Genomic DNA, 15284 nt, shown 5'->3' on the forward strand with positions numbered 1-15284 from the left:
GTCTCATCCTCTGTCATCCTCTTCTCCTCCTGCCCTCAATCTTTCCCAGCATCAGGGTCTTTTCAAATGAGTAACATTGGTCAATTAATCCTCTAATTTTGGAGATGGATTCATATGTATCATACCTGAAAAAATCATGTTCCTTGTTCCTCTTCTGCCACACTAGCTGCCTCATTTCTTACCAGTTGGCTCACAAAAGGGGTAGGGAGCCATGCAAAGAGGTGAAATAATGTGTTCACTACACTGCTTGTTAGCACTATAAAGTTGAACCAGAGGTTGAGAGCTAAGGACTGACTGGGGCTTTCTCCCTTGCTAGTTTGCTGTATCATGCCATGTTCCTGGATAACCAAAAGGTCCTAGTGTTACTGCCTAACAGAAGATCTGTCCAAGGATGGCCTGTGCTGTTTTAGTCCCTCTCTTTTGGGGTGTGCATCACATGAACCAACAGAGGTACATATAATTCACTGAACACCAGGGAGCTTTTCCACATCCTGATTTTATACACAGATAACCTTAAGGCGCCTGATGGCCTGCCGTCTATGGGGTCACACAGAGTCGGACAAGACTGAAGCGACTTAGCAGCAGCAGCAGCAGCAACCTTAAGGCAGGTCCACAGAAAAACCTGAAGGTATAACTTGATATCCTTTAATTTGTATCTTTGGACACTTTAAACTAAATATAAAGTTATTCAAGTAATCACATACCCAACAGTGATCAAAAGTACTTGTTTTCAAAAAGAAAAACATTTATAAATTATATAGCATTATTTTAATAGATTTCAAGCCAATGTTTGTTTTGGGGGTTAGAGAAATATGACAACTATGAAAAATAACAACTATGAAAAGTCCTCAATTCAGGAAAGATCTCTATGGAAATGACCCCAAATCATTTGCCCATTTCTCTATAAAACCAAAGATGGTTCTAGAACCTTTACAGTTAGGACAGTGTTTATTCTTCTACTGCTTTCTATAATTCTTGCTTTAGTTAAGCTCCAAAATTTAGGTATCTGGAGTTCCTCGTGCTTGTTAGAGACAATGGGTTGGATTTCCACAAGACTTGGGCTTGTTCATCATTTTCATACAATAGCAGTAGCAATCAAGGCCAAAGACCTTTGTAAGTTAATATCAATAACTACTCCTTCTTTCAGACACAGATGCAATGGGAATGGATATTCCAGCATCTCAACTCTCTCCTCAGATGTGGGGAGTCAAATACAACCAGTCCTAATAAATCAGAAATTTAATAAGCATAGCATAGACTCTGCTAAGATCCCCAACTGTCATTCTGTTGGCTGGACTGAGTATTTTAGCAGATTGATAGAAGTATTGGTCTTTGGTTGAGAACTGAGCTTTTCTCACTGAGCTTCATCAAAATGGGTAACTGCTTTTCCTTAGCACTTTCCATAGAACCCTTACAAGCTCTTTTGACAATCTAAGGACAAGAATATATAGTTCAATATGTTATCTGTAGCCCGGGGCCCTGCCTGAGACACATCAGGTAAATGGATGGATCCAATCTGCATGTGGACTAAGGCACTCCCTGAAGACAGGCCAAACCAAAGGCAGGAGCGAGGCCAGGTGAACCTAAGCAAATTAAAACTATAGTTCTAGGTGATCGGGTGGGGGCAGGACAGAGTACTGTCTACTGTTCACCTCTCAGATCTGTGTCCCAGCCTGGCTCTGACTAGATCATCTGATTCCTATGGAGAAGAGAAGGTAGCAAAAAAAAAACTTGAGAGCAGAAGCACTGAAGACTATAAAACCCTGGGGTGTGTAACACAGTCAGGAGAGAGGCTGTCTCCTCATTTTGTCTCAGGGCAACCTTAACGCAGAGAGAACTCCGTGCACTGGGGATGGGCCAGGTTGGGCAGCCCTTAACCCATGGACATGCCAGTTGGACTGCTCTGACCTAATCAAGCAATAGCCTGCAAAGAACTTTATAACCATTGCTGCTGCTGCTGCTAAGTCGCGTCAGTCGTGTCCGACTCTGTGCAACCCCATAGACGGCAGCCCACCAGGCTTCCTCGTCCCTGGGATTCTCCAAGCAAGAACACTGGAGTGGGTTGCCATTTCCTTCTCCAATGCATGAAAGTGAAAAGTGAAAGTGAAGTCACTCAGTCGTGTCTGACTCTAGCGACGCCATGGACTGCTCCTCCATCCACAGGATTTTCCAGGCAAAAGTACTGGAGTGGGGTGCCATTGCCCAACCTTAGGTGAGTTTGGGAAATAGAAGACAGGGATGTCTATCTTTGATAGGCATCTAAGAAGGGAATGCTTCTGTTATGACAATTTAACTCTCCAAGGAAAGGACAAGTGACATAGGAAATGGAAGGCAAGACTTGGCCACTCACCCAGCCAGAGCCCTGCCATCCCGCAGAGACAGCCCCATGGCAGAGCTGCAAATGAGGACCAGTGCTCCACCTTGGTGAAATACAGGATGACTGGGGTGAAGGAGATGAAGATTAAATTGAAGAAACCCAACGTGGAGACAAAGTGTGCTGCCTCACCAAAGTTAGCACTTCCAAGAAACATCTTAAACAAAACCTAGAACAGGAAAGGAACTTGTTAGCCACTCGGTCAGGGACTGTTGTTGGATCAGAAAGGCAAGTCTACATCATGAGCTAACTGGCCCAGAACTTATGCTCTATGTCATTTTATCCCAGCATTTCCATGACACTAAATGGGCCGCTGAGCTAAGGAATTCAAATACACTCTAGCCTTTATGTAAAACAGAAATTGTCATAAAATAAATCCCACTTGGTATGCCACAGGGATACTGTAACTGGGAAAAACCCACCGTCAGTTACAGGTATAGGGTAGATGATAAAGAAGAGTGCAGACCAGCCCAGAAGCATTTAGCTTTGAGATGCCATTAGTTCTTTCCTTCGAGAATGGGGTTAATTTCATCCTTATTTTGATAATTACTGAAAACTAAATTGGACAGAGAAAACCTGTCGTCATGTTATTGAGAGAAGTAATAGCTTCCCTTGTGGCTCAGCTGGCAAAGAATCTGCCTGCAATGCATGAGACCTGGGTTTGATCCCTGAGTTGGGAAGATTCCTTGGAAAAGGGAAAGACTACCCACTCCAGTATTCTGGCCTGGAGAATTCCATGGACTGTATAGTCCACGGGATTGCAAAGAGTAGGACAGGACTGAGTGACTCTCGTTTTCAATAGTGATGCCTTGGATTTATAAGCACTTTTCTCTCTGAGTTTAAAATATTTTCACAAGGTCTGTATTTATTCTCCAGATTTTAAAGATGTTTTTCTTTTCTGGATTATAAATCTGTGTATAGAGAAAGATGACAAAGACATGTAAATAGCTAACCTAAATCATACATTTAGTTTGGGAGGAGACAGGTCTCTAGTCCATATTTCTTGGTTTCTTAACCCCTCTGCTTCCTTTATTAATCCTCAAACAATGTAGCACAGAATATATCTTTTCTGTGGTGTATATATGATGCTGTGTGTGTCAGCAAATATTACAGCTACCAGAATGAATACATCTGTAATGTGGTCAGGAGAATTCTCTATATAAAAGAGACATTCCAGGCATACAGCAAATCCAGGTATTTCTTTTACTTTCAACTAAACATATTGTTTTTTCTCTTGGGAGACTTAGAACTTGAGCACATGCTGGTGGTCTTTGCTCACATTAGACATCTCAGTGGAGTCTCAGCTGGGGGCAAGTTAAACACTAATGGTGACTGAGTGAACACTTGTCAAGCTTGTCAGAGAATCAGTGGCCCAGGAAATGTCAATATGGAAACAGACACAACGTCCTCTGAGCCGCAGAGTTGGTGAATAAGCAGAACAGGAATCTGGGAGGGATGCAGAGGGCATTTTCTGCCTTTCAAAGAAGATTTTCTCCTTGAAACACCATGAGAGGTGAAAGTGGAACAGTCACAACATCCAGAAAGTTGGCTCTGGAAAGCGGCACGTTGGTGAATAACCTTTTAGATCTGCTTTCTTAGTTCTTGCTTCTGAAGTCAGGGGCAGCGACTCTGAATAGAGCTTTCACTGATGACAGGTAGCTCCAGGGGAGAAAGAACTGTGAGGACATAGTTAGACCCAGCGTGTGCATCAGAGAGGGAAAGAGGCTCTTCATCTAGCTAATAACATAGCTTGGGGTTAGTATGTAGCAAATAAACTCTCGAGTGATAGTTGGTTTAGGATTTTTAACACCTCATTGTAGTTAAAATAATGACCGAAGGTAGTTAAACATAGAGAAGTCTTTCTCAGCTCGTGCTACAACTGGTTGGCGATTTGGGAGGGGTGGAGTCATGGCCACCAGGGGAGCCCTTGGAGTTGACCAGTCCGAGTTTAAATCTTGTCTCTATCACTTCCTGGTTGGAAGTTATTGGACAAGTTACCTAATCTTTCAAAGTCTCAGTTTCCTCATCTGCAGAGTGGGAATAAGTACCTATGCCTCATAAAGGTATGTTAACAGGTGAAAATTCTGGCAAGTATACAGCCTGTAGCAAGTACTCAATAATTGGTACTTATTATTATTATTTAAACTGTCTTTTTTTTTTGCTAGCCAAGATTTTCTTTGTCCTTTCTTTATAAAATATTACTTATTACTTTATAAAAATATAAGCTACAAAGATAATAGGCACATAAGAAAGTACACGAAATACCTTATACAGTGCAGATGTTGAGGCTGAGCCCACTGCAAATGCCACTCCTATGATGGAATCGGCATGGAAGTTATCTGCATACGCCATCATCACGATGCCAGTGATTGCCATTATTGCAGCGACTATCTGTCACAAAGAATGCAAAGAAAAAAATGTTTACATTGATGCCTCCATATCCCAGAGCAAGCATTTGAAAAACCCATGGGAGTTGCTACATGCTTCCTCAAACCCAATTACCTCTTGTACATCACTGTTTAAATGTAGGAGGGTCAGTGTTAGAAAGAAATCCATATACTCATGAGACATCCAGGCAGAGAATATAAAAGCTGCTCACATATTCTAATTAAGGACTAGTAATTTTAGTTTAATTTTTAAGCTCCGCTTCCTATAGATTAATACCCATATTGATGAAATAAATTTAATAGGAAGTCACTTCTTAGCATTTTCATCTATACTGTGTTCTTTTCCTTCAAATAATTCAGCACATATCAATCAGCTCCTTGGATCAATGCATGTTTCTGAAGATCTCCACATAATCAGAACTTGATTATGGTGATGTAATATTGATTGAGACATAATAAGAGACAAGTTTTAGGCCAAAGTAAAAAAAGAAATGAGAATAATCTTTCAGAATGATTTATAAGGAGTGAGTTGAGTTTGCATTGTCACTTGCCAATGTCAAGTGGAGGCTACTTCTTCCTTTTGTTTACATGTAAACTAAGCCACAGAAAGATAATTTCATTGAGCTATTCTAAAGCATTAGCTGTATAAAGTGAAATATTAATAATTGATTGAAATCATAATGGTTTACTGTAAATTAATATGATCCTTGATACATTCCAAAGAGAAGTCCACTTCCTTTGTGAAATGCTCATTGACATCTGTTTCTTTCATTATCTCGACCTGCTTTTACTGGAAAACATTTTAAAGTACAGTAAAAAGTAAAGTAACAACTCTGGAATAGGAAACACTATGTTATTTCATTGTGAAATAGTCTCACTGACTTTAAGATCACGATGCAACTTTGTGGGAAATTTAAAAATACTTGCTGATTGATTTTGTTAAGCTTCAGTTCTGAGTATTCCCAAGTAAACTTACCTCTGTAGATAGATTTCTCACATATGTGATTTTTTTCGACCCTTTGAAATATTATTAGTGAATTATTCATTACAATCAAATGTATATCTTTAACATGTAACTTGCTAGAGGGCAGTGTGAAGTATGATAACGATGACATGTATAATTTAGATGCTGTTAAAGCATTTCTTTTGTTAATGACCACCCAAAGCCAGGGCACAGTTGGTATCAGAGCCAGCTCCATACTGAAGCGTCTTTTATGAGAAACAGCAGGAGTACTTGAGAACAGACGCCGACTTGTCAGCAGTGAAAAACTGTCTTCATAAACCGTTATCCGGGAGGCTACATGATGGGGGGTGTTGCTCATGCTGAGTGAGTATTACAGTCTCTAGAGCTATCAGGCATGTGTTCCAGTTAGACTGTATGAAACAGAATTTAATACACACACTATGAGGCGCCAAGGACATTTTCCAAACAGGAAGTAATAGACTCATAAATAAACATGGTGGTTACCTAGGCCTGGAAGCTCTGCGAAGGTTATTATTTTCTTTGATTTGGGGATTTATAGTTCAGCTAGGGATTGCAGTCTTTGTTTGGGTAGTCTGATGTCAAAGAAATGAAAAGTTATGTTAGATATGGACAGTTTCTGATTTGTTTTTGTGTTTCATGAGTGTTTGTGTGTTCACAGATAGATTTCCCTCAAAATATTGAACTTGTAGGATAAAACATTTGAATTAATATTTGTTTTCTTTCTACCAAGCATCAGTTGTATTGTCTTGGTCAAATAAACAGGTGATATCTTCAAGACAGGGATAATAGAATATAATGTTAATCCTAAAGAACTTTAATGTGATATACTGCTTTGAACTTTAAAATATTAAAATTATTCTATAATATACAATATTCAGGCTTAGGCAATTGTGTATAATACATAATTCTTGATTTAGGGAATTCTGAAAATAAACAGTCCCTACAAAAATAGGGGAAAAAAACCAAAAACACTGTGGAAAATGTTGAACAAGGAATACAGTTAGCCACAGGATATGACTCCAACTGGGAACTCTTCCTTTTCTGAGTAAGCCATTAGTAAAAATACATATGCACTATATTTCTGTTATATGTTTTCTCAATATAGGAATTAGACATGGACAAAGGTTGCATAACTTAATAGCAATTCAGAATTATAACCATGATGAACCTCTTAAAGATCTCCATTATATTTAATATTCAAGTGCTTATGAAATTATTAGCTCAGACCATTTAAACTGACATATCAATTACACTAGCATCTCTCTGAATTGTGTTCATGGAGAGAAGCATTTTTCACTTCGGGGACCAGACAACACTATTAGTTAAGTTCCAAAAGCATGAAAATTTGATATTTTTGATGTTAGAAAAATTATTCTCTATGGTATGAACAGTTATTTATAGGTTAGTAGGTTATCTGGGGATAAAAGATAATTTAAATTATTTTCCACATTTCTATTTACATTTCACAACTATCTGATAGAACAAGTTCTCTGTGGCCATGTTTCAAAATGTTTTCATTATATTTCTTATCTACATAGTTGAAACTAAGGGAAAGGAACTCAGCTAATCTAGAAAATTCAGGGAAATTTTGGGTGGCAGGCTCATTTGGAGTGGTGGCTTGGATGATCTCGGAGTGGCTCTGTCTCCTACCATGGGTTAACTGCAAGAGTAAATATTCTTGAGATTGCTGGAAAACAGATGACCTGAGTACAGGTCTGAATCACATGCATTTTCAGAAGTAATCAATCATTAAGGCAGGATTAATTGTCTTCACGATGGTGTGATCACTCATCTAGAGCCAGACATCCTGGAATGTGAAGTCAAGTGGGCCTTAGAAAGCATCACTATGAACAAAGCTAGTGGAGGTAATGAAATTCCAGTTGAGCTATTTCAAATCCTGAAAGATGATGCTGTGAAAGTGCTGCACTCAATATGCCAGCAAATTTGGAAAACTCAGCAGTGGCCACAGGACTGGAAAAGGTCAGTTTTCATTCCAATCCCAAAGAAAGGCAATGCCAAAGAATGCTCAAACTACCACACAATTGCACTCATCTCACACACTAGCAAAGTAATGCTCAAAATTCTCCAAGCCAGGCTTCAGTAATATGTGAACCGTGAACTTCCAGATGCTGGTTTTAGAAAAGGCAGAAGAACCAGAGATCAAATTGCCAACATCCGCTGGATCATGGAAAAAGCGAGAGAGTTCCAGAAAAACATCTATTTCTGCTTTGTTGACTATGCCAAAGCCTTTGACTGTATGGATCACAATAAACTGTGGAAAATTCTGAAAGAGATGGGAATACCAGACCACCTGACCTGCCTCTTGAGAAACCTGTATGCAGGTCAGGAAGCAACAGTTAGAATTGGACATGGAACAACAGACTGGTTGCAAATAGAAAAGGGAGTATGTCAAGGCTGTATATTGTCACCCTGCTTATTTAACTTATATGCAGTTTACATCATGAGAAACGCTGGGCTGGAAGAAGCACAAGCTGGAATCAAGATTGCTGGGAGAAATATCAATAACCTCAGATATGCAGATGACACCACCCTTATGGCAGAAAGTGAAGAGGAACTAAAAAGCCTCTTGATGAAAGTGAAGGAGGAGAGTGAAAAAGTTGGCTTAAAGCTCAACATTCAGAAAATGAAGATCATGGCATCTGGTCCCATCACTTCATGGGAAATAGATGGGGAAACAGTGGAAACAGTGTCAGACTTTAGTTTTCTGGGCTCCAAAATCACTGCAGATGGTGACTGCAGCCATGAAATTAAAAGACGCTTACTCCTTGGAAGGAAAGTTATGACCAACCTAGATAGCATATTCAAAAGCAGAGACATTACTTTGCCAACAAAGGTCTGTCTAGTCAAGGCTATGGTTTTTCCAGTGGTCATGTATGGATGTGAGAGTTGGACTGTGAAGAAAGCTGAGCACCAAAGAATTGATGCTTTTGAACTGTGGTGTTGGAGAAGACTCTTGAGAGTCCCTTGGACTGCAAGGAGATCCAACCAGTCCATCCTAAAGGAGATAGGTCCTGGGTGTTCATTGGAAGGACTGATGCTGAAGCTGAAACTCCAGTACTTTGGCCACCTCACGCGAAGAGCTGACTCACTGAAAAAGACCCTGATGTTGGGAGGGATTGGGGGCAGGAGGAGAAGGGGACGACAGAGGATGAGATGGTTGGATGGCATCACCGACTTGATGGACATGAGTTTAGGTGAACTCCGGGAGTTGGTGATAGACAAGGAGGCCTGGTGTGCTGCGATTCATGGGGTCGCAAAGAGTTGGACACGACTGAGCAGCTGAACTGAACTGAATCTTCTTCTCAACAAAAAAACATAAAGTGATTCTTTTTGAGCTCAGGACGTTGAAAATGTGCCAGCAGAAAGCCAGCACTTTAAATACTGTGTCAGAAGTGCTCGTATGTGACATCTACATGATGACAAACACACAAAAAAAGCTTCTGAGCATGTTAGTGTCCACAGGAGGGACTCCTGTGCTGAAAATGCGCCATCTCATGGTGCCACCTGCTTGGCTTCAGAAAAACACGGCTCTCCTGACAACCTACTCCAGTTCTAGCTCCGTAACCAACCAGAGGTGTCTACACAAGATGGACACCCACCACTACCATTACTTGAATCTGACTTCAGTGAAAATGTTAGTAACCAGAGTGACCATAAAGCTCCAATGCCTCATTTTTAACCTTCTGAACCTCTGGGTTCCCTCCCATCATGGTGTACCCACCTGGGGTGAGAACCCGGAGGGAGATAATTTATTTAGCCCATTACCCTTGCATGCTACTTGAGTGACATCACCACCTGATGCAGCTTCCTTCCTCTGCAGGCTCAGTCCCCTGAGATCTTAATCTGTATCAGCTCTCAGGGCCAGTCACAGAGGGACCTGGTTTGAGCCTGTTCTTAAAGCTCAAAGAGGGCGTTAACAATAAACATTTGGGGATTGCACAGATCTACATACCACCTGTGTCCCTGCCTGAAAGCTAGGTTTCTTTCCCCTCTCGAAGAATTAGTTTGTACAGATAACTGGCTTTTGCCTGTTTCTGTTTTCCTTTATCTTCATTTCCCCTCCTCTTTTGGCTCAGGTCCTCAAAAACCACAAGAGTCCAGCCCTTCTCTGGATCTCCAACCTCATTATAGTCACTGTGTTTCCCACTGACAAATGACTTCCAGAACTATTATTTGCATAACAATATCAGTTCTTCTCAATTCAGGGTATTGAGACGATCCTTTAACTGCTTCTCTTTCTAACTGTAATTGCTTAGTTTGTGATGTGGTTAACCCTGTTTCTGGAGCTGGGTGGAGCATGGATTCACTCACACTGGAGCCTTGAGTCCTAAGCCTACATCAGGCTCTGAAATTGAGGGCCTCAAAGTTATACTGCTGGCCAGACTATACTCGTCAGGACTCAAGGTCAGCAGTTGAAGGTGGATACACACCTTGGCCAATGAGACCTGCACTGATGATTATCCTTGTTTCCTGTGAGTGTCGAGGTAGAGTCCATTTCAGGGAAACATCGCTACACAGAATCCTTAAATTTGTCCACATTTTATGTTTGCATGAGTGCGTGCTAAGTCGCTTCAGTCGTGTCCAACTCTTTGCCATCCTATCAACTATAGCCTGCTAGGTTCCTTTGTCCGTGAGGATTCTCTAGGCAGGAATACTGGAGTGGGTTGCCATGCCCTCCTCCAGACATGTTATGTTTAAGCTTCCATAAAGAAGAGCCATCTATTTACTCAAAGCCAGTGAGATTGGACAAGAGTCAATGTGTGAGAAATAAAAGAGGTAAGCATTCTGCAGCAGTCCAGATATTATGTGTGTGTTCAGGGGTAGCGGGGTGAGGAGGTCCCAGGGTTTACATCTCAAACTAGATTCCCACCCTCCATCCCCATCACACACACACACACACACTCTCTCTCTCTCTCTCAAAGGGAGACCAGGATGGAAAAAAGGAAAGAAATCCCAGAAGGAAAGACTCAAGAGTGTGTGGAAGCTGGTGTTGTTCAGTCACTCAGTTGTGTCCAACTCTTTGTGACCCCATGGACTGCAGCACACCAGGCTTCCCTGTCCTTCACCATCTCCCAGAGCTTGCTCAAACTCATGTCCATTGAGTTGGTGATGCCATCCAACCATCTCATCCTGTCATCCCCTTCTCCTTTTATCTTTCTCAGCATCAAGGTTTTTCCCAATATGCTGGCTTTTCACATCAAGTGGCCAAAGTATTAGAGCTTCAGCTTCAACATCAGTCCTTATAATGAATATTCAGAGTTGGTTTCCTTTAGAGTTGACTGGTTTGATCTCCTCATGGTCCAAGGAACTCTCAAGAGTCTTCTCCAACACCACAGTTCGAAAGCATCAGTACTTCGGCGCTCAGCCTTCTTTATGGTCCAACTCTCACATCCATACATGACTACTGGAAAAACCATAGCTTTGACTAGATGGACCTTTGTTGGCAAAGTAACATCTCTGCTTTTCAATACATTGTCTAGGTTTGTCATAGATTTTTTTCCCAGGACCAAGCGTCTTTTAATTTCATGGCTGCAGTCACTGTCCACAGCAATGATGTGGAAGGTAGATGGGACCTATTGACTGTAACTTGTTGACAGGGTTTATGGATTCCTTATGGGCATAAAATCAGAGAACCTTTCCAGTTCAACTTTCACTTCCTTGTATTCGTGAATTATTCTCCTGCCAAGAGGGGGAAGAAAGGGGAAGAGTCCCACTACCCATCCTCTGCTCTCTCCTCTAGGAAGCATGAAGATTCCAGACAGAGGAGCCTGCACTGCACATGAATAAAGAGTTACTGCATAAATGTCAATCAAAGGCAAGATGGAAACAAAAGGTTGCCTTGAATTTCATCTAAATATGTAATACTGGCATAAATCAGTAGAAGCTCAGAGCCCTGATTTAGAGTGCCCTGGAGCCCAGTTAGAATTCGGAGACGAGCAGTTTAAGCAATGAATGATTCCATTCAACTGACATACCCTGGTCGGTTCTTGGCAGATGGCGGCAAGTCTCCAAAAGAGCCAAAGCGTGGGAAGCTAAACACACAGGGAGCCAGTTATACCTAGAAAATAGGTGGGTGCCAAGCTGAAGGGACACAAATTCATTTCCTAAATCTGCTATAAAAGTCGAGGTCCACTGAACCATTCATTGCCCACCAATTTCCTTCATACTTTCAAGCAAATTTTAAAAGGAAAGAAAAATTTCAATTAATAATAGAAAAATAAGGGAGCAACAATATCTGAAAGAAAGTGTGTTAATTTTCTAGTCTGACTTTTACTTTTCCTTAGAGTGAAATGGACACTCATGACAGAAGAAAACCTGAAGCAGTGCCTCATTTTTATTTTTTTGGTGAGAACTTTTTTTATTAAGGTGATTTTTCTGGTTCTGATGAATTTAAGAATGCTAGCTAAATAAAACAGAATCTTGGAGATGGTTAAAACATCCATCTTCAATCCTGCAAGAGCTGGATTCTCAGTAACACTTTTGCAATTAGAAAAGGTCTTTTAAAGAAATTTGCTAATTTCCACAGGATAACCATACATCAGCTGTAAGCAAGTACTTATGAAAGGGTTTTTTTTTTTTTTTTAAACACACCAAAGCTTACCAGCCAGTTGGTTGAAAGGATTTCATAATAGAAAACTAAATGTATGAGTGATTACCTTTTCATCTGTAATTCAATCAATATTCCAAGGAAACTAAATATTAACAAGTTAAGGCTTCCCTGGTGGCTCAGATGGTAAAGAATCTGCCTGCAACGCAGGAGACCCAGATTTGATCCCTGGGTCAGGAAGATCCCCTGGAGAAGGAAATGGCAACCCACTCCAGTATTCTTGCCTGGAGAATCCCATGGAGGGAGGAGCCTGGCGGGCTACAGTCCACGGGGTCACAAAAAGTCGGACACAACTGAGTGACTGACACTGAGGCCACATGTTTCACCCTAAGGGTGATGATTCTTGGGTCATGCAAATGAGAATTATAACCCCCAGATTCTATTTTTCTGAACTACTGAAGACTTAGAATGAGTCAGAAATATGTTTTGATTTGATGACTGAAAGCAATCCTTTAACTGTTTTTAAAAAGAGTAGTCCAAGTGGGGTGGCATGTACAGGCAGTGTCTTATTTATGGATATAGGCAATAAGAGCTGCATTTTTGTTGTCTGTATTCTATTTGCCCTCCTCTGATTTCTCAAATGACCTAATTATACATGTTCTCAATATGTCTTATTAGGAAAAGAATTGCTGATATGGTCAGAAGGCAAAATGCTGAGTATGTTTCAGTGCTTCTTATATTCCATGGCCTGATTATGGGCATTATTAAAATTACATCTTGACATTCTTCTAGAATATGGCATTAAAAACTTCCTAACACTTTAACAGTCAGAAGTGAAGTGCCTCCTATCATTTTAAAAGAAAAATTCTGACTTCTCCAGCATGACTGACATTAATGCTCACCATTTTATCACCTATGATGTCTTAGTTTATGTATTTACTTATTAACAACTACTTATTGGCTACTTAATTTTTCTATCAGGTCTTCTCATTACTAACAGATACTGTATTAGTTTCTTGAGGCTGCTGTAACAAATGGCCACAAACTTGGTGACTGAAAACAGCAAATATCTATTCTGTCATAGTTGTGGAGGCTCGAAGTTCAAAATCAGGCAGGGCCATGCTCACCACTGCAGTTCTGGGAGAGAATACATTCCTGCCTCTTCCAGTTTCTCGTTGCTGCCCCAGCTTTCCTAGGCTTGTGACCACATCACTCCAATCTCTGTCTCTGTGGGTACATCGCTCCTCCTCTTCTGTGGGTCTTTCCTGTGTGTATCTCTTCTAAGGATACTTGTTACTGGATTTAGCAGACACCTTGTTACTGGATGGGCTTCCCTGGTGGCTCAGAGGGTAAAGCGTCTGCCTGCAATGCAGGAGACCTGGGTTCAATCCCGGGGTCGGGAAGATCCCCTGGAGAAGGAAATAGCAATCCACTCCAGTATTCTTGCCTGGAGAATCCCATGGACAGAGGAGCCTGGTGGGCTACAGTCCACAGGGTTGCAAAGAGTCGGACACGACTGAACGACTTCACTTTCATTTTCGCTTTGTTACTGGATTTAGCAGACACCCAGATCAACTAGGATGAGCTCCTGTTTGTAAAAATCCTTAAGTTAAATATGTCTGCAAAGACTATTTTTTCAAGTAAGGTCACATTAATAGGTTCTGGAGATTAGGATGTGGACACCTTATTGAGGCCCACCATTTCACCCACCACAGATGCCAACTTTAAAATATTAAGTTGGCCAAAAATTTCATAAGATGTTTTTCCATAACGTTATGGAAAAACTCTAATGGACTTTTTTGTTAGCCCAATAGCATGCTTTGTAACTTCTAGGTAGATTTCCTAAATCTGCCATTTAAATATAAGTTACACAGCTGAGTTTTTTCTTCTAAAAGACCTCAAATAAACGTTGTCTTTTTTTATACGACCTTTTGCATAAGTTTCATTCATTCATTCTAATACAACTGATTTCCTTACTGGTAAATCTAACAGCATCTTACTGCCTTTTTATACTGTTCATGGGGTTCTCATGGCAAGAATACTGAAGTGGGATGAGATGGTTGGACGGCATCACTGATACAATAGGCATGAACCTGAGTGAACTCTAGGAGATGGTGAGGGACAAGAAGGCCTGGTGTGCTGCCATTCATGGGGTTGCAAAAATTAGGACATGACTTAGCAACTGAACAACAACAGCAAATCTAACAGTGGGTGTGTTGATTTCCTTCTGGTAGTCACATTACACTGAAAAACCAGAAAAGCCCCTAAATCTCCTTTCTTTCCCTCTTGTCTGAAAAGATTTCCAAATTCTCATGGGTGATTCTCGTGGTGATAGATAGAAATGAGAAAGATCTTGTAAGTATGAGTTCATTCACTATATCCCTAAATATGTACAGTCCCTACTTTGTCCCTTGTATTGTTCTAGGTGTTAGAGATAGAGGCAGAGCCAGTTTCATGGGTATATGACCTGTACAGATGCACTGGGCCCCATAATGTTTCCATCTTGTAATTATTCACAATGTTTTTCAGCAAGGGGCTCTGCATTTTCACTTTTCACTGGGCCCCACAAATTATGTCAACCCCAGCTGAATGGATCAGTGAGCAGTGTGAAGAAGGTTCTTGTTCTCAAGGACTCGTTGGGGTTCCTGACACTAGACAGCCAGTGCTTCATGAGTAATGCCATTATGCTAAGCCTCTTGGGTGTGATATCTAAGATTAGCTAGTGGAGAATGAGTGTGAGGCTGTATCTGGTATAGTCGAATGGTATCATGAACTGATTGAGAATTTTTCATCTTGTTTTCTGCGGTAGCTTTCTACTTCTTGTCTGTGTCAAGTTGCAGTTCTGAATTTCTGAGCAGCATCCCCCAAGATACAACCAGAATTAGCTAACTGGCTATTAAGAAAATGTTTTCAGGATGATGGCTATCACAAACTCTCTAATATAGATGTGAATTTCAGCATTTAGTGAGG

General features: G+C 40.9%; 1 protein-coding gene across 1 annotated transcript in view; it reads right to left on the reverse strand.

Moving 5' to 3' along the window:
- SLC35F4 (solute carrier family 35 member F4) overlaps positions 1-15284 on the reverse strand; it is a 286813-nt gene that overhangs the window by 5289 nt on the left and 266240 nt on the right. The window contains exons 5-6 of the mRNA XM_027554201.1: positions 4640-4765; positions 2351-2543 (exon numbers count right to left, since the gene is read on the reverse strand). Coding sequence (XP_027410002.1) covers positions 2351-2543; positions 4640-4765 — 319 coding nt within the window. The remainder of the gene's footprint in view (positions 1-2350; positions 2544-4639; positions 4766-15284) is intronic.

Source organism: Bos indicus x Bos taurus, chromosome 10, assembly GCF_003369695.1.
Source record: "Bos indicus x Bos taurus breed Angus x Brahman F1 hybrid chromosome 10, Bos_hybrid_MaternalHap_v2.0, whole genome shotgun sequence".
Classification (NCBI taxonomy): domain Eukaryota; kingdom Metazoa; phylum Chordata; class Mammalia; order Artiodactyla; family Bovidae; genus Bos; species Bos indicus x Bos taurus.